Below are 19,465 nucleotides of genomic sequence, written 5' to 3'. Positions count from 1 at the left end.
GTTAGCTCAGAGAGTGAATGAGAGTTTGAAAGAGAAGAGAGAGTTGATTTCTGGAAAATTGGGGAGGGGAGGGCTTTGAAATACGGGAGAGAGAAAAGAGAGTGTAATAATGAGTGTTTGGTGAGAGAGTGGTTGAAGACAAAATTAATGAGGGTAAAATCGTCATTTTTTGGATTTTTATGAGGGTATAATAGGGAGACTTTTATAGATATAAATGGAAAGTTAAAGATATGGGAAGAATTTTTTGGGGACGCCAAAAATGGAAAATGTTCCTTATATTATGGGACGGAGGGAGTACTTAATATTGCAAAATCTGGAGAAGGCTTTTGATGGAGTTGACCTCTCTGCTAGTTCAGAAAAAGAAAAAACAGATTTTCAGGCCAGTACTTTAAAACTTTCTGAGCTGCTGCCTGCATATATGCTTTCTTTCTTTCTGCTAATCAATCCATACATACATCATGCACTCTTCTCCTGGAAAAAGTCGGATCAAATTGAACGCAATGCGGCTTTGACAATCTGCACTACCTTTCTCAATCTTCTGTCATTCTGTAGGATATTGTTGGATTTTGTTGTTTCTTCTGTCACTTGATGGGAACAGATAGCTTTAAGTCTCAGTTTTGAGCTTCTTTTCGTCTTCTCTAGACTACTGTATGCAAAATTGAATGCTTAACTCTTTCTTGCTCTTATGGTGCAGTGCTCAATACAACTGTACTACAAAACATCTTTTCTGTTGACAGAAAATGTTCCTACAGCGTTGGCCAAAACCTGGATAAATAAAAAGTGCAAATCCCATTACATATGCCAAACCAGATCACTAACTTTCCAATTAATCGAATTTTCATGCCAGTTTTTCACACTTCCTGAACTTTCCTGTTTAGCTGGGGGCATAGAGTTTATTTGAATAATATCGAAGGTATAAGTATTAAATAGAGAAGCATTATTATATGTAGTGGCTAGGTACTGTATACGCTATTGAATATATGGTGAGAGTTGAATAATGGCATTGCACTTTGGTTTTCAATAATGTTAACAATGATAATAATTAAAATGAATTATACGAGTATTTGGTAGTAGGTTGTTGGTTGAGACATTACGGTGTACATTTCATCTCAATAAGTGAGACCGGGTGATCCAATTTATAGGGTCATCCCATATAATTGTGATTTTTCTCTTACACATCTAAACATTGTGAAACATCAAATTTACTAATAGTTATAGTTGCCACCATAGCTAATGGATTAGTAGTAAGTTTTTCATAAATCCTTGTAGATATTCACGTATAGTAATATAGCAACCGAACAAAAAAGCAGCATACTCTGCAATCTTTCTGTTCTTTTTTTTTTCGGGATTATTGAGAGTGTGGGACCGCTAAATTCTCCTATTCTTGCTCGTATTGTATTCCCTTGAATTTCCATAATACCTTAAATTCACATACATGAGTACAAGTTATTATGAAAATTCTTTCCGGTAATTTCGAGATTTAGTATATTTCATAATACACCCAAGAAACTTATTTTCGTATGGTAATCCCGAAATTATAAAATAGTCCGTAAGATTCAAAGCTGTCAATTAATGAAACGGGGACCAACGACGCACGTCCCTTTTTTGCTTGGCGCAGGTATGACTTTTTACATTTGGTTTGCAGAAGGTGATTTAATTTAAAATTTTATTAAAAAAATTAAATTTATGACTCTGCAATTATTTTGCAGAGATTTGTACCTGCGTCATAGAAAATTAAACGTGCGTTCCAGAATATCCTTAACAAAAAATTCAAAAAAAAAAATCAATTGCTCAAACTTACAGTAGAGAAGAGGGGAAATTTGGTCAACCAGTGGGCAATCCCGGCTAAATTTTATTAAGTGGCAATTGTGCTAATTGTACTCCGAAGCTGATCGTGGAGAGAGAAAAATTGAAGAAAGGGAAAGCCTAATTCTAGATATTAATTCTAAAGTCCAAGTAAAGGATAAAATAATTACTGTTAGTTTCTTATCTTTTGCTTTATTTTTTTTGCTTTTTAATTAGTTAGCTTTTGTAAATTGTTTTATTTTTTTTATTTTTCATTAGTATATGAATATTTGGCCCAGAGTTACTATATTTAATATTTAAGACTCTTGGACATTTCATAAAAGATGCAAAACCTCGAAATTATGGGAAGAAATTTCCGTTATTACTATTAAAAGTCTTTCATTAGTCTTCCGATTGTGAGTTAATATTCATTCCTTTTTATGCTAATAATTTGCATACGGGCCTAATAGTTTGGTTTTGGGCCTTTCTGCCTGCTAATTTTGAATACGGGCCATGGTCGTCTAGATATAGACAAGTGTTTTCCTCTGATAACAAAGGTGAATCTAAGCGAAAGCCCTTAAAAAGATTATGAATACAAAGAAACATGACAAAGGTTCCTCTCATCCTACAGATCTTACAAAATGGGTTTTCCCTTTGGGAATCATAACAAAAGTATCTTCCCATACAAAACAACACAACACATCACACCAATATCCAACTTAGCGTATGGTGAACAAGAGAACTGTGAAGTTGTGATCATGAATGCTTCTCTTCATTAGCACCTCGGTTCACAGACAACAACCTAGCGAACATCTTCTTAGGTCGTGCAGGAACAGAGTGTAGAGCGTTGATCTTGGATCCATCTGGATCCAAACCCATCTTCAGATTAGGCTTAGTAACTCCAGAGACGCTCCACTGATCCTCAATTGTGATGCTGTTGCCAGCTGGACGGCGTGTCGACGTACTGCTGCTGTCATCTCGCTCTCGTGTGGCCAACAATGCTTTAATGTTGGCTGGGAGAAGATCCGCTGACATGCTGTTTGATCTGCTTTGCTCGTGGAAGAGCACCTGAACGAGTACTCTTAGTGGCAGAAGCTCGTTCTTTGCAGCCTCCATACACGCTTCCATTGACATCTTTTTGCAGTCCAGGATTCTGCATAATCTCTTCCTCTCACTTTTGCTCATCTTCGGATGTGTCTTCAACCATAATGAATGAAGTTTTAAAATAGTCATATGTCATTGTTGTTAGTATGGTCATCTAATATCATGGATCAAACATTATAAGTTGAAAAAGAAAGAAAGAGACGCACCTTAAGGTAAGTGTCAATTGCAAAGTAAAGATCATCGTGGTCAACCCTAGCAAAACACGGTATAGATTCAGCAATAGAGATCATCTTATGGAGAGGCAGGTTAGCATCATGTGCTATCTCTTTCAAATACCCATCAATTAACTTTGCAACTCTCAGTTTGGAACCATGAGAGGCAGAGGAAGATCTCCTTGTCTCTTCAAACAACAAGTCAACATTATGTGCTGACCTTGACCGCCTTCTCCTCCTCTTCTCAAGCCTTCTCAAAGGACTCGTAGGAGGACTCAGCCCTTGTGATATGAACTGATCTAGTATACTCATCACAATGTCCACGTCATACTTTGTGGGTCCCTCGGGAGGAGAGGGTATCAACAGATCCTTTACTGTGGCTTCATCCAGCTGGATCCCGGCTCTCCTTGCAAGTTCAACCTTGGAGGATGCAGAGCAACCCAACTTATTTGCAGCCTTAAGAAGCTTAAGCAAGAAGCTACATGGCGCCGTACCCTTTTCAGCTGGGAGTAAGCTCACAATTGCCTCTAGCAACAATCTATGTTTAGCAGTCTTCAAATCCACAATAGAAGAAGCCGATTTCTTGGTTGGGAACCACCGCGAAGCATATATCTGTAACGCGTCTCCAATCAGATTGGGTTGAACCTTACCACTTGACTTGATGGCGATCATCGTCCTCCAATATAGGTCTATACCGAGTTCCGATATATCTTGACCCCACCAGCTCTTGCTTTTGTTTTTGGGAGGGTTTGTCATGACTTTGGATGATATAGCATCAATGCATTTGGCGGTTAAGCCAAGATCTTCAGATAATGCTGGATGGGCCTTTGTGGATTGGAGGGTGACGATTGAATCCTTCCATCCATGGAGGATGCAGGAGTTGAAGAACACTTCAAGTTTCAACATCAAGTTTCCTTTCTCAACATCTTCACTCATCTGAAGATATTCGGCTGCACACTTAGCAGCCACTAAATTGTGTGCACTTAATGTGATGGCTATACCGTAGCAGAATTTAGCACATAGCTCGAACGCTTCTGGGCCACCTGGCATGTCCGGGACCACTATTGTTTGGTGGTGGGACCTGTCTTCTGAGCCCGATGTGCATAGATTTTGGAGGCGTGCGGATTTTGAAAGCAAAGGGAACTGTAGTATGACATCAAGTGGGATATTTAAGTTTTTGTGGCATATAATAGACTTGAGATCGAAATGAATCAACTGTACCTTGTGGAGTAAAAATTTGATTCCTTGGACTTGGATAGTGAGATCAGTGTAAACTTCACATGAGACTGACCTGCAACAGCAAGTTTTAATTAGGTAAAGAGATTTGGGTGGTGGGTGTTAAGATGACAAGTTTTATCTTGGTTGATTAACCTTATACCGGCTTCAGCTGTGTAGAACGTGTCTGGCTTAGATCCTAGTTTCATGAACTTCATGGCAAATACTGTATTCTATAGTTCTTCCTGCTGCTGCTGCTGCTGATGCTGAATTTCACAGTTCATAGAAGACAAGGCATCCAGTTGAAGATACTGTCTTTCCATGCAAAATTAAACCTTCCCAGCTTGCAATCTAATATTTACCCAAAGTGCAAACGGAATAGATGCAAAAATGTTCATAAAGCATGCCAGATATTAGAAACTAAATCTCTCAATATATATACTTGAATCACGCTTGCTCGATTGAAAAAGTAAGCTAAAATCCCAACAAACAGGAGATCAATCTAAAAACAAACCAAAACTGTACACATACCCTGTCAATCAATGACATATATGAGAAAAAATAGCCTTAAAATGAAGCGTCGACTATAGCAGCATCATCAAAACATGGAAAAGTTGAGAAATTACCAGGTAGCCATTGGGAGTTGCAGAGGTTGGTTAAGGAGTGAATGAATTATTCATACCCTTGGAGAAGATTTTTCATAAAGCTACAACTCAGACTGAAGTTGAATATCCAAAAGAATTATAGAGAAATAGAAAGAAAGACTGAAGAAGGATGATTTGATTTGGAGTAACTATACCTCTTTTGCTTTGATGACAAAAGTTTGTGGGTTGTAGTTGGCGATAGGGCCGAGCTGAGGGTTTTAGGGTAATATTTACATATTTAAACATGTATAAGACCATCTAAAATGTCTTAAATTTAATAAATAAATAAATATAAGAGTTTTTTTAATTATTATTTTAATATAATAATAACTCTTAGGTATTATATATGTTATAATTAACTCTTATATGAGATTATGAAAACCTTACATATTTAATCTTACTTTTTTTTTTCTAATGTACAATAATTAATAGTGTCATAGAATAAAAATAATTTAAAAATTAACTATAATATTTAAGATAAGTACCACCATTAAGGATGTCGTAAATGTTTTTTTTATTTTGTGTCCATAATATACAATAAATTAATTAAAATAAAAATTAAATTATTAAATATTATATATTTTATTGTGAAGGTTACTTATTTTATCCTTAAATTTTAGCGAAACTAACTTTGGTTTTTATTTTTGTTTTACGTATGCTATTGGCACATAATAGAAAAAACGCAACTATAATTATCAATTGGACCTTCTTTACAAATTTATTACACCAAAATATATTGAAAAGCTTATTGACGATAAAAAAAAATATCTCTAATTTGACTGCACTTATTATATTTATTAGTAATACACCAACGTATTTATTATTATGCATCAAGTTGAACAAATCTAGAGTACCGAAGTATAGTGTAAAATGCAATAGCATATAAGAAAACGATTCATAGTATTTCATTGAATTATATACTCTTAGTAAATCATCACTAGTGCACTAATGCAAATGATGCACTTTACTATGTAATACAGCTTAGTGGGTTTAGTGTTATTTTTAATATGGTACATGACCACTATCTTAGTCATCTCTTTTCATTTTTTCAGCTTACCTCTTCTAATCTCTTTGAAATTTTATAAATACTGCATGTTTATCCGTATGTTTCCACGAAATATTAGAAATAACGGATGTATTAGATAAAGAGTATATAAGTAGGAGGTCTTTATCCAAAAACTATCTATGTTAAATTGTGTAGTTTATCTACAGACTCAGTGGAAGAAAGATGTCATGTTCGTACCATGCTTACTTCGACCAAAATAATTTCTAACAATTTATAGTAGTAACTGGCAAGTATATCGCTGCTTCGACCAAAATAAGTAGAACTGCAGAAGTATATGGCAGAAAAAGAAGAAGTATATAGTTGCGAGTAACAATCACTATCTGTAGAAAGCATATGGATGAATGTTTTAAATCAGGTATAGAGAAAGGCACCAAGTCAAAAGCTAAAATCAGCATCATATCGATCATCCAAGCGATCTTAGAAGCCTTATTTTTACTTAGCTAATATATCATTTGGAAGAATATAGATCTTGTAAAGTTATTAATGAGCTTTACATATTATTGCTACTCATGTATGAGACTTTAAGTACCTAAATTGACCAATCAAGACAAAAACATTAGATATAATTGGTAAAATTAGATTATTATGAAATTAGATTTTAAATAATTTTATACTTTAATTTCACTATCAAGATAATAAACAAGAAATATTAAATTTATGGATATAGAATTTTAATTTCTTAATTAGTAAAAAATTAGAAACAAATGATAATTTTATAAATAATTTAATATTTTTTTTTTCTGGAACACCACTCTTTATTTATAAATTATACTATATTTATAATTTAGATAATAAAATTCACATGTAACATTTTATATTATAATTATAACGTTAATTTTAACAAAATCTCTCATAATTGATTGTCCAAAACATATATCATATTAAAAGATCTATGTAAAAGATGTATCCAAAAGCTTTTTGAAAAAAGTTTGGCATGCCAAAGATAAATCATGATTCATGAATGCGACATTACAAACTTCGGTACGTTGTTTTAATTCTTTGTTTGACGAAACTCCCCCTCATGCGTGCTTGTCGCTTTTGAGTGAGATTTGACTTTTAATCTAATTAATGTAAATTTACATCATTAAGATGATGTTCGGATGTTCCTAGATGTGTTTTGTCTAACCACGTTTTCTGTTTATGAAGAATTAATCAAGTGTCAATATTTTTCTCGTCAGACTCAATCTAACAAAAATCATTGTAATCATTTTTTGGCTCAAGGTAACCACTTTTGTGTGTAAGAAATTTGTAGATCTGTATTCCCTCCGTACTATAATGACCTTTTCACATTTTTTTTTTGTCGGAGACAAATTTAGTTATTATAAATATTTTCAAATATACATTAGTTAAAAATATAAATTTTAGATAATATTAAAGTACTCATCTAAGCGAATAAAACAAGATCACACATGATTATTTTTTCTATATATATTGAAAAAATCGAGAAGATTCTCTACCAATATGAATAATGATAGAAAAAATGGAAAAATAATTATGGAACGGAGAGAGTAGTATTTAGCTACCAAGCATAACTTAACCAATTTGTACGTATAAGAGGGCATATGGTCCATCGTAAGTTTTACTTCCTGATAGGAATGTCGAAATCGGCGATTCAGGTTTTAGGGAGAAAGTCTTAGCAACGAGTTACTAGGCTAGTCAAGACATGTGTAGGATTAATGTTTTTCCCCGCTCATAAAGTCAACCATTGATAAAGAGTTACACTCAAAGAATCACTTTTCTGAATCTCTCTATAAAAATCTCTATAAGAGAATGTTTGGTAAGGTAAATGACAATATTTAATGTTGTGTTTAATCTTTTAGAAAAAATAGTAGTGTTTGAAAAATAGTTATTGATATTGTAAAAAGGGGTGAAGTGTAGTGATCTTGAATAATGGCTGAATCGCATGAAAACGCTTTTTTTAAAGAGTATTTCGACGCTTATTGATGCCTAGGGTTATTATGAAATCCCTTCAGGGATAAGACAATTGAATGGCACGAGATACAAATAGAGTTTTGTATTTTGTTTGAAGTGATAGTACCAAAGATCATTTTACAATCACTTAGATGAGTGATTTTTTTGTGTCTCTTCCAAAGTCCACAAATAACACAGTTGTACTATAACGGTAGCATAAACTATCCTTTAAAAGTAGTTATGGTAGTTACTAACCCGAAATCAGTAACCTCCGGAGTATATTCCATATCTCATACTCCTTAAGCATAGAGATGTTGTGTCTGAGGTATATTTCATTTCCAGATTCCCTTGTAATTTGTATATAGGCTAAAAGAATAAATGTCCAACACCTCCACAACCCAATTGAAAACCTGTATATTTAACTTACATATATTGGAATAATCTAATCTTAATGTAAATTTTAACAATGAAATTTTTACTAGTTAATCTCATGAGATTCAATGAAGACGACATCGTTTACATGGGTGTGTACTCCACACCTCCAAATCCACATTATCACAACTTGAACTCATTAAGATCTTTGGTTAGATCCCTATCATACTTAACGGTCTAATGATTCACTTAAATCACCAACATTCCTCCCCCATTTAAGTGTAATCCTTGATTCATAAACTAAAACAATAATTCAAATCAAACTCATGCTTACATGAAAATGTCTTGAAGATTGAATTTTCATCTTAGTGATATTACACATTCCAAACAATCGAGAATCAAGGTGTCATAAGGATTGAACTTCAACTCATTTAAGTACATGAATATAATACAAACACGAGTTCCTACACCACGCTAAGTGTTTATACTTGACACTGTTACAAGCCATGTGTCCCTATCCATTCATGAATGTATACTAAGCCAAGCTCGGGCTAGTTGAACCGCCAAAACTTATCACTCATATATGTGGAATCTTTTTCATCATGCCCCTGCAAATGCATTTTTCAAAAGATCCATTAAGAAGATAAAACTTCAACCTAACTCTTTCTTGCAAGTCTGAACACATACCTTGGAATGATATTAGTGATAGGAGCTTATTATATGGTGTAACTAGCGACTATTAGCTTAGGATTAGTGGTGTTTAGGTGCTTATTGAGTGGTATTCCCGGAATCTGGTATGATTGTTCACTTATAGATTTGCGGGATGCTCTTAAGCGTTATTTTGTGGTATTGATTATGGAGATCCTATTTGTACTCACCTCTAGTGCATTTGGGACGGAGCTAGAGAGAAGACGACCACACCTACACCCATGTAGAAGCTGAGAGGCGAAGCCGAGCTGCCTCGGGAGCTTACAGAAGACCGAAGACCAGCCCGAGAGAAGGTTTCAAGACGAGGAAGAGCTACAAAGAAAATGTCTCGACCGAGACTCTGATATCTCGATCGAGATTTGCCCTCGACATAGATGTCTCGACCGAGACTATAATGTCTCGATCGAGACTTTGCCTCGAAAAGAAAGTAGCGATCGCGACACTGAAGTAGCGATCGAGTCTAGAGCCGTTTCTGAGTGACTGGGAAAATGTCTCGATCGAGACTATAAAGTCTCGATCGCGACTCGGCGAAGGACCCGACCCAATTGCAGATCCAAGCCCGGGAATCTATCAGTTTTTCCCTTTTTTATCTTTTATTTTCTGTTATTTTATTTCCTAGAGGATAGATACTATATAAACCTTTAGTTTTTAGGTTAGAAGGATCTAGTTATTCTTTTTGCCACTTTTCACAATTAGTTCTTAGAGATTCAGCAGCCAAGAAGAAAGTTCCCACCTTTGTGCCATCTTCTACCTTCATCCCTGGTTAGTTAATCCATAATCATGTATAGCTTTCTCTTGGCTATGTCTGACTAAGTTCCTACGAGTTCACTCTTAGGTTGAGGCCATTATTCTAGGAATTGTTTGTGAGAATTCTATTGTTTATGTTCTAATAATAATTTCAACATTGTTTTATTTTCTCTTGTGATTATTGTCATTGATTGATATTGATTTTATCTAGGTTCGAAACTAGGTTGATTATTATTCATTCATATCGCTAGGCTTGATAATTCGATTTGAAAAGTCTTGTCTTTTAGGTAGCAATTAGAATTAGCATAGACTATTTGTGAGTGCTTATTTTGTAGAGATTATAAACTTGTGTCGAGTATCGGTGATTTGCCAATGGTATTGCATAGGCCTACATATCTTTGATCTTTATGCTGTTGAGTAGTTGAACCTTAGGATTTCTTTGGTTATTGCATACAACAAGGGTTTCTAGGACTATTTGGACTAGTTGCTATTTACGAACAAAGAGTAGAATAACTAGATTATTTATTTAAAGAACATAACTTTTATAGAATTCGATGATCAACTTTCCATAAGAATAATGCGCTGATGCTAAAAGAGTGAGCTTTCCATCGTTATAAGTTTACAAAAATCCAACATTCGTTTTAATTATTGCTTTAGTTAGTTTACAAACCAAAAACCCCTCAGTTACTATTTGGTAACACAAATTGAATAAGCTATCGTTGTGGCTCCCTTGGGACTCGACTCCGACTTACCACTTCACTAGTGGATACTTTAGTTGGATTATTTTTGATAGGGCCAACGACCGTTTAACGCCTGTCAATTAGACACATACTTCTAAACTCTAAGTATAGGACTTCAACATTGAATTCAACCTCTAACATTGTATTAGAGGGAAATTGGGTATCCTACCATTAGAGATATTAAATGGACTTTAGACCCATCCTTATAACCGACATTTTGCCAAGTCCCTAGCTAACCCCTTTGTCAAGTGATCCGCTATATTTTATTGAGACCGAACAAACTCAATAGTGGTCACCCTGGTGTTCCGACTTACCATTATACACTTGACATAAGCCTTAATCAAAGTAGCTTTCTATCAAAATTGATAGAAATGGGTGACACCGGTTTCGGCCATAATTGTATCTTGTAGAAAAGATTTCTTAGCCATTTCGCATCTCTACCGGCAACCGCTAATGCTACGATTCCGATTCCATAGTTGAACGTGTCATGGAAGTCTTCTTATTAGAAACCCATGAAATGACACCTTCTCCAAGTAAAAACACCCAACCACTTGTACAAAAATTATCCTCTATGTTGGTGATCCAACTTGCATATGAGTGTCCTTCTAGAACCGAAAAGAAACCCGACATATGTCAAACCAAAATCCATGGTTCTTTTTAAGTAATTAAGCACCCGCCTTATTGCTTGTCAATGGTGAGCACTAGTATTACTAGTGTATCTACTCAACCTTCCTACCGCATAAGCGATATTTGGTCTTGTGCTTGTCATGGCATACATTAAGCAACCAATTACTTGTGAGTACTGAGTACTCAAGTTGTGATATTGCCTATCCTGTATGGGCATAAGTTTCACACTAGGATCCATGGGAGTGCTCACAGAAAAAATAATTCTCACAGTTGAACTTCTTTAACACTTTCTCATTGTAATGAGATTGCATTAAAGAAAGCCCTTTATTCTCACGTTTAATAATAATTCCAGGGATAACTCCCGCCTCCCCATGTCTTTCATGGAAAAAATAGATGACAAAAAAAGCCTTGGTAAGATCAACTTGCCTTTCGTCGGTGCCAAAGATAAGCATGTCATCAACATATAAGCAAATGGTCACTCCATTACCAGAGTTATGAAACTTGCTATATACACACTTGTTTGACTCATTTCGTTTGAATCCGCTCAACAAGACAACCTCATCAAACTTTTTATGCCACTCCTTAGGTGCTTGCTTTAGCCCATATGATGACTTATCTAACTTACACATCTTACCAGGCATAATGAACCCTTCATGCACACCTCTTCATCCAAATGCTTGTTCAAGAATGATGTCTTGACATCCATTTGATGAATCACAAGATTGTGTATTAGTTACCAAGGCAATCAACAATCTAATAGTGGAGATTCGAGCAACTGGAGCATAGGTTTCAAAATAATCAATACCTTCTCTTTGTCTGAAGTCTTGGATTACCAATCTGGCCTTAAACTTATCAATTGTACCATCAACTTTCATCTTCTTTTTGAATATCCACTTGTAGCCTAAAGGCTTCCAACCCAATGTCTGATAAGACCCATGTATTATTTCCCATGATGGAGTCCATCTCATCATCAATTACTTCTTTCTAGAGTGCTACGTCTTGAGATCTCATAGCCTCATTTAAAGTCCTAGGATCCTCATCAACATGATAGCAATATGAGAATTCAAACCCAACTTCATCTCTAGATCTAATACGGGGTAGGATCCCGTATGAGCCGGATCTAGCACCAAAGACCTTCGATTGATGATGAACTTAATTATGAACAACAAAGCTGCGGACCTCATGTGTTTAAGGTGTTTAGACTCCAAAAATGACTCAATCACTCAATGAATCAACAAAAACTAAAAACGAAAATGATAGGAAGCGAACAAACTGTGCACCATGATCCAACCCATTGACCCCGATCAAACTAAAAAGGGAAATGATAGGCAAAAGAGAGGAAGAAAATGAACCGAAGTGGCTTGCTAAGGCTTGCAAGGATGTGCCTCCCTCTGGATTAGGGTTTGTCGTGAGTGTAGCACTTGGTGTTGGGATGTGGCGAGGGAGCGCTCAATGTCTAGGGGTGATCGCTTAGGCGTGGATGGGCCATTTCCTAGGCTATAGTATGAACCTGCTCGAGCAACCCTTGAACTTGCCTACTATTGTGAGCATTTCTAGGGTGTGCGCGGGCTATTGTGAACCCGACCGACGAATTTGTGTACCCAACGACGCTTGTGCATCTGCGGCAGATAGCGCCTAGGGTTTGCAAGGGCATGTGCGATGGCCTGGAAAAAGTGTGAACCTGACCCGACAAGCCTTGAACCTTTCGACTATGGATGGGTGATGCTGGAGCGCGGAGCTTGTGAAATTCGTCGACGATTCTATGAACTCACCGACACTAGGGTTGCAATGGAGTGCGGCACATAGGGTTTTGCAAGGAGATGGAGGTGCGGACTTGGAGTGATGCAAGGATTTGCAAAAGGAGAACGACATTCTTGAGAAGTTGATGAGTGATCGGAGCTTGTTATATGGTGTTAACTAGCGACTATTAGACTAGGTTTAGTGGTGTTTAGGTGCTTAACGAATGGTATGCCCGGAATCCGGTTTGGAGTTCATTTATGGATTAGCGGGATGCTCGTAAGCTGTTTTTAGTGGTTTTATTATGGAGATCCCGTTTGTGCTCACTTGTAGTGCAGTCGGGATGGAGCTAGAGGAAGTATGCCACATCTACACCCCAGGAGAAGCCGAGAGGCAAAGCCGAGCTGCCTCGACACTTGTAGAAGCTAGAAGTCCATCTCAGGAGAAGAAGTCACGGCCGATATGGAGCATCACGACCGAGATTCAGCCTCAGGAGAAGTCATCACGACCGAGACAGAGATGTCACGACCGTGACTTAGCTGCAGTTGAGGTGTCACGACCGAGAGGCTCTGTCACGATCGTGACCAACGCAGGACGGAGAACTGGAGCAAGATCACGATCGTGACCCCTGTGTCACGGTCGTGACGCGGACACGGATGACCCATAATTGAAGATTTATTCTGAGATTTTATTAGTTATTTCCACATCTTTTGATTTATTTTCATTTATTTTAATTCCCTTTCATTAGAGACCATATAAGGCTTAGAAAATTAGGTTACAATCATTCATTCTTTCATTTACGTAGAATTCAGCAACAACCCGAGAAAGCTTCCACTTTTGTTCCATCTTCACTCATCTCCCCTTGTTTGTTTTCCCATCATCATTCATAATTACTCATTGCTTTCTATGTTTATGTCTGGCTAAATTCATCATAGTTCACTCTTTAGACTGAAGCCATTGTTCTAGGTTTGTTGTGAGAATTCTAATGCTTATGTTCTAAGTTTAATTTCAGGATTGTTTTATAATCTCTTGTGCTTTATTAGTATCATTGATTGATCTTGATTTTATCTAGGTTGCAAACTAGGTTGATTATTATCCATCATATTTCTAGGCTAGATAATTCGATTTGAAAAGTCTTGTCTTTAGTTAGTGAGCATGATTTGCATAGACTATTTACGAGTGCTTATTGTGTAGAGATTATAAACCTGTGTCGAGTATCGGCGATTTGCCAATGGTATTGCACATGCCTACTTATCTTTGATCTTCATCCTGTTGTGCTTTTGATTCTTTGTATTTCCTTGGTTATTGCATAATAAGGGTTTCTAGGACTATTTGGACTAGTTGCTATTTACGAACAAAGAGTAGGACAACCGGATTAACCAATTCAAAATATAAGTAATTAGAATTCGATGATCAACATTTCATATGAATAATGCGCTGATGCTAGAGGAGTGAGCTTTTTACCCATAATTGTTTACAACCCAATCAACATATTGCTTTCATACTTGCTTAATTGCTTAGTTAATAAGATCATACCAAAAAACCCCAATTGTTACTACTTGGTTTCATAATTTGAAATAAACTATCATTCTGGCTCTCTTGGGATTCGACCCCTACTTACCACTTTACTAGTGAATTCTTTAGTTGGGTACCTTTGATAGACATAACGAATTTAGTCTCATCAATGAGCGTACCGTGGCAAGCCTAAGATAACACAAGATCTTAACAAAGGAAGCCCCACCTATCTAACCCCACAGGGCGAGAAACCTGCTAGTACTGTTTGTGCAGGTTACAAAGGAAGCAAGTAAATGGCCCTCAGCTGAGTCAAAGTGTGGGGGAAGTAAGAAGAAAAAGGTGAAGCAAAGGTGGAGAGTCGCAGAGGTGAATGGTCTAAGGTTCAAACCTTTCCATGACTGGTTCATACAAGAAATTCTGAGAGCGGAGGTCCCAAAGGGACCGAAAGACGCTGGTTGATTTATTCTACGTCTTACCAAGATGATAACTAAGGCGCTGATCGGGAGGCAACCCGAGGGAGTACTTCTTACTTTTCTCCCATTATTCTGTTTTGTTTTTGTTTTCTTTTACAGAAAAATCGCGGAACCAACATCCGGAAGTCATCGCGGAACCAACATCCCCCATGTTCCTCACGACCGAGATAACACCCCAACATTCCATGTGTCTTCTTCCTCTTCCCTTTTTACATGGTGTCCTCTTTTGCTGCATTGAGGACGATGCGCGATTCAAGTGTGGGGAGAGGAGTTGACTTGTTTAGGTGTTTTCTGCTGATGTTTTTGGTGCTTTGCTATTCTGCTGATTTTTATGGTTTTGAGTCTATTTGCTGATGTTTTTGTTGTTTTCTATCTATCGAGTCTTTACCGGAATATTTTTTTGAACTGTTACTTTATTATTATTAAAAAAAATCAGAAAACCCCAGGAGAATAAGAAGTGATTAGATCGAAAAGGGGGGCTCCAACAACAAAAAAAGAACAAAAGAACCAGGCAAGTAAAAATGAATAAAAAGGAAAAGGTGGGTGCTTGAAAAGAAAGAAATAAAAATAAGAGAAAAAATAGTTCCTACCACTTTAGAGAATTTTGGTGAAAACCCGAAAGAGCGCCGGTACATGATTTGTGATTATTTGACTAATTGGTTAGATTGATTGCATCATTTATTGGCGTCAGAGACATAAGAAGGGAGTTGAAGGATTGTCTCGGGTTTTAGGATTCACCAAGGAGGGATTAGAAGTTAGTAATTACCCCTTTATTCTTCTATTTTTGAGCTTATTGACATCCATACTTCGCATGCTCACCCTTTCGCTATTTCATGAGATTTGTTACACAATATTGGCGGTTGTAATAGATTCTACGATTAGATTTCTATTTCTTGGAGTTGGATGCATATGTTGTGGTTGTGCTATGCAGATTTCTTGATTAGGATTGGTGGTTGTTATGTATGGTGTGATGATATTGATTAGTGGTTTAGGACATGAATTGAAGAGGAGGTATAAGAAGTGTATAAACGAGTGAGAGACTCGATTTTTATCTTCATTATCATTATATATGTACCCTTACCCTTAGAGGAGATTAGGAGTCCACTTGTGCTTTATTGCGCATCACTTGGTTCAATTTGATTATTATTATGAAGTGGTGACATATGAAGTGGAGACATAAGGAGGGATTTGAGTAGGTCATCTCGGAGAGATAAGATGATAGATCAGAGTTAGGTTAGTGCTCGTTTACACTTGGAGTTCGGAGTATAGTCGCTAGCAGACTGTCCCTATGCTTACTGCAGACCTTTGTGCTTATAGGAGGAGTGAGTTTTATTTTGCTTACTCGAGTACGAGCAAGGTTTAAGTGTGGGGAAGTTTGATCGCAGCTTGTTATATGGTGTTAACTAGCGACTATTAGACTAGGTTTGGTGGTGTTTAGGTGCTTAACGAGTGATATGCCCGGAATCCGGTTTGGAGGTCATTTATGGATTAGCGGGATGCTCGTAAGCGGTTTTTAGTGGTTTTATTATGGAGATCCCGTTTGTGCTCACTTGTAGTGCAGTCTGGATGGAGCTAGAGGAAGTATGCCATGCCTACACCCCAGAAGAAGCCGAGAGGCGAAGCCGAGCTGCCTTGACGCTTGCAGAAGCTAGAAGTCCATCTCAGGAGAAGAAGTCATGACCAAGATGGATCATCACGACCGAGATTCAGCCTCAGGAGAAGTCATCACGACCAAGACAGAGATGTCACGACCGTGACTTAGTCGCAGTTGAGGTGTTACGACCGAGAGGCTCTGTCACGATCGTGACCAATGCAGGATGGAGAACTGGAGCAAGATCACGATCGTGACCCCTGTGTCACGGTCGTGACGCGGACATGGACGACTCATAATTGAAGATTTATTCCGAGATTTTATTAGTTATTTCCACATATTTTGATTTATTTTGATTTATTTTAATTCCTTTTTATTAAAGACTATATAAGGCTTAGAAAATTAGGTTAGAATCATTCATTCTTTCATTTACGTAGAATTCAGCAGCAGTCAGAGAAAGCTTCCACCATTGTTCCATCTTCACTCATCTCCCCTGTTTTGTTTTCCCATCATCATTCATAATTATTCATTGCTTTCTATGGCTATGTCTGGATAAGTTCATCATGGTTCACTCTTTAGGCTGAAGCCATTGTTCTAGGTTTGTTGTGAGAATTCTAACGCTTATGTTCTAAGTTTAATTTCAGGATTGTTTTATTATCTCTTGTGCTTTATTAGTATCATTGATTGATCTTGATTTTATCTAGGTTGCAAACTAGGTTGATTATTATCCATCATATTGCTAGGCTAGATAATTCGATTTGAAAAGTCTTGTCTTTAGGTAGCGAGCATGATTTGCATAGACTATTTGCGAGTGCTTATTGTGTAGAGATTATAAACCTGTGTCGAGTATCGACGATTTGCCAATGGTATTGCACAAGCCTACTTATCTTTGATCTTCATCCTGTTGTGCTTTTGAATCTTGGTATTTCCTTGGTTATTGCATAATAAGGGTTTCTAGAACTATTTGGACTAGTTGCTATTTACGAACAAAGAGTAGGACAACTGGATTAACCAATTCAGAATATAAGTAATTAGAATTCGATGATCAACATTTCATATGAATAATGCGCTGATGCTAGAGGAGTGAGCTTTTTACCCATAATTGTTTACAACCCAATCAACATATTGCTTTCATACTTGCTTAATTGCTTAGTTAATAAGATCATACCAAAAACCCCCAATTGTTACTACTTGGCTTCATGATTGGAAATAAACTATCATTCTGGCTCTCTTGGGATTCGATCCCTACTTACCACTAGTGGATTCTTTAGTTGGGTATCTTTGACAGACATAACGACTTTAATCTCATCAATGAGCCTATCGTGGCAAGCCTAAGATAACACAAGATCTTAACAAACTTTAGTATAGAATAATATCCTAACAACTTCTTTTCTTGCCTTTTCTTTTCTTTTGAACGACAACTTCTCTCTGTCTCTTTTTTTCTTCTTTCCTTTTCTTAAAAGATACATAATCAAAGAATTGAAGAAATAAAAACAAGACAATTAACAATGTTGCACATTCTTCTTCACCTCAACCTTTGCACACGTACTGGAAGTTTCTATCCACGTTTTGAGCTCATTCAACGCTGCTCAACTACTCCCACTTAGCCATGATTCAATCACTAATATGTGGAAGTTATGGAAGAGTCAAACCGCCTTCCATTCTCTCCTTGAACCGGCCTGCAGAGATTGATGAACCGGCGGTTAGAAAGCGATGAACATGGTCGGCCAATTGCCTAGGGTTTGCCTTGGTGTTTTGCACGACGCCTTGGCTTGAACCGACCCTTTTTTCACCTTGTGCTCTCCATTGTTTGAACCTTTCTGGCCTAAGGGTGATTCAGCTCTCTCTCAATCACCATTGTTAAGAATTGCGCACGCTACTGCAGGATGAAGTTGCGCACGTCTCTTGTGGATGTCCGACGCCAAAAGTCACCTAAAGGAGGTCTCTTGGGGATGAAGAGGTGGTGTTTGGTGGCAATTAGATCTGATACCGAAATTGATATGGGGTAGGAGCCCGTATAAGCTCGATCTAGCACCAACGACCTTCAATTGATGATGAATTTGATTATAAACAACAAAGCTGCGGACCTCATGTGCTTAAGGTGTTTAGACTACCAAAACGACTCAATCACTCAATGAATCAAGAAGAACAAAAAAGGGAAATGATAGGAAGCGAACAAACTGTGCACCATGATCCAACCCATTGACCCCGATTGATCAAGAACCAAAACCACATGAACACAACCCTTTCACCTATAATTGATGGATAGACTAACAAAGAACCTGGCAACTGATAACTCGACCCGTTGAACATGATTGAACAAGAACAAAATCACCCGAGTTTCAAGATCCTTTCATCCTAACATCTAGAGCCATATCACATCGTAACCTACAATTCATCTCTCCAACTCTCCATTGGAGAGGATGAAAGGGAAGACGCCAAATGCAAAAATAACCTGTTTATCTATTCTCATTCAGCGTCCATAAAACACCTAAAATTGGCCCTTAAATAGTCCAACATGAACTGGCCAATATGTGATTAAAACTGAATCGAAACTAAATTAAAAGAATGAAAATGAACAGGCTCTAAAACATGATGAAACGGCCGTAAACAAACACACATAAAATACTTATGAAACACATGAAATTCAACATGCAATCTAGTTTAAAATCATCATCATCTTCATGATTGTTCCATGTCCTTCTTCTTAGCACGTCCCCTTGTCATTGGACCTTCTTGGATTGCTTTAGGAGATGAGAACTTCCCTTGATGCTACCACATGTAATATCAACGATCAAAGGCATACTAAAAAGATCCAAACTCAACGCACCATTATAGAAGTCCACAAAGCGTCAAATAAGGGGAACATATGATAGCCGACTCTAAAAATGCAAATAAGGGGACACAAACTTCAAAAAAACAAGGATAGCTAAGATGTAATCTCCCTCCCCCACACTTAAAGTACACAATGTCCCTATTGTGAAATAGAGAACAAGGAAAAGATAGGTGGAAGTGGAA

The 19,465-nt window shown here is 37.1% G+C and overlaps 1 protein-coding gene across 1 annotated transcript; it reads right to left on the bottom strand.

Moving 5' to 3' along the window:
- Nucleotides 1–1,171: 1,171 nt before the first annotated feature.
- LOC141249946 (uncharacterized) lies at nt 1,172–4,534 on the bottom strand. The gene is made up of 7 exons (XM_073669830.1): nt 4,473–4,534; nt 4,323–4,392; nt 3,096–4,244; nt 2,568–2,982; nt 2,424–2,461; nt 2,294–2,361; nt 1,172–1,262 (listed from the first exon to the last, which is right to left on the bottom strand). Exons 1-7 carry the CDS (start codon nt 4,532–4,534, stop codon nt 1,172–1,174), a joined length of 1,893 nt encoding a protein of 630 aa, XP_073525931.1.
- Between the last annotated feature and the right edge of the window lie 14,931 nt (nt 4,535–19,465).

This window comes from Phyllobates terribilis, unplaced genomic scaffold (assembly GCF_046119375.1).
Source record: "Phyllobates terribilis strain yellow unplaced genomic scaffold, ASM4611937v1 Scaffold_5251__1_contigs__length_53074, whole genome shotgun sequence".
Classification (NCBI taxonomy): domain Eukaryota; kingdom Metazoa; phylum Chordata; class Amphibia; order Anura; family Dendrobatidae; genus Phyllobates; species Phyllobates terribilis.
The sequence above is the reverse complement of the archived record's forward strand: the minus strand, read 5'-3'. Positions and strand labels throughout refer to the sequence as shown.

What these genes read in the sequence shown, in the direction of transcription:
- LOC141249946 (XM_073669830.1), bottom strand. Translation starts at nt 4,534, where the DNA reads ATGAAGTTCATGAAACTAGGATCTAAGCCAGACACGTTCTACACAGCT. An exon ending in GTTGTTGTCTGTGAACCGAG is followed by an intron (nt 2,462 to 2,567) that starts GTGCTAATGAAG and finishes TTGTATGGGAAG; the next exon opens with ATACTTTTGTTATGATTCCC. An exon ending in CCAAAGGGAAAACCCATTTT is followed by an intron (nt 2,362 to 2,423) that starts GTAAGATCTGTA and finishes AATCTTTTTAAG; the next exon opens with GGCTTTCGCTTAGATTCACC.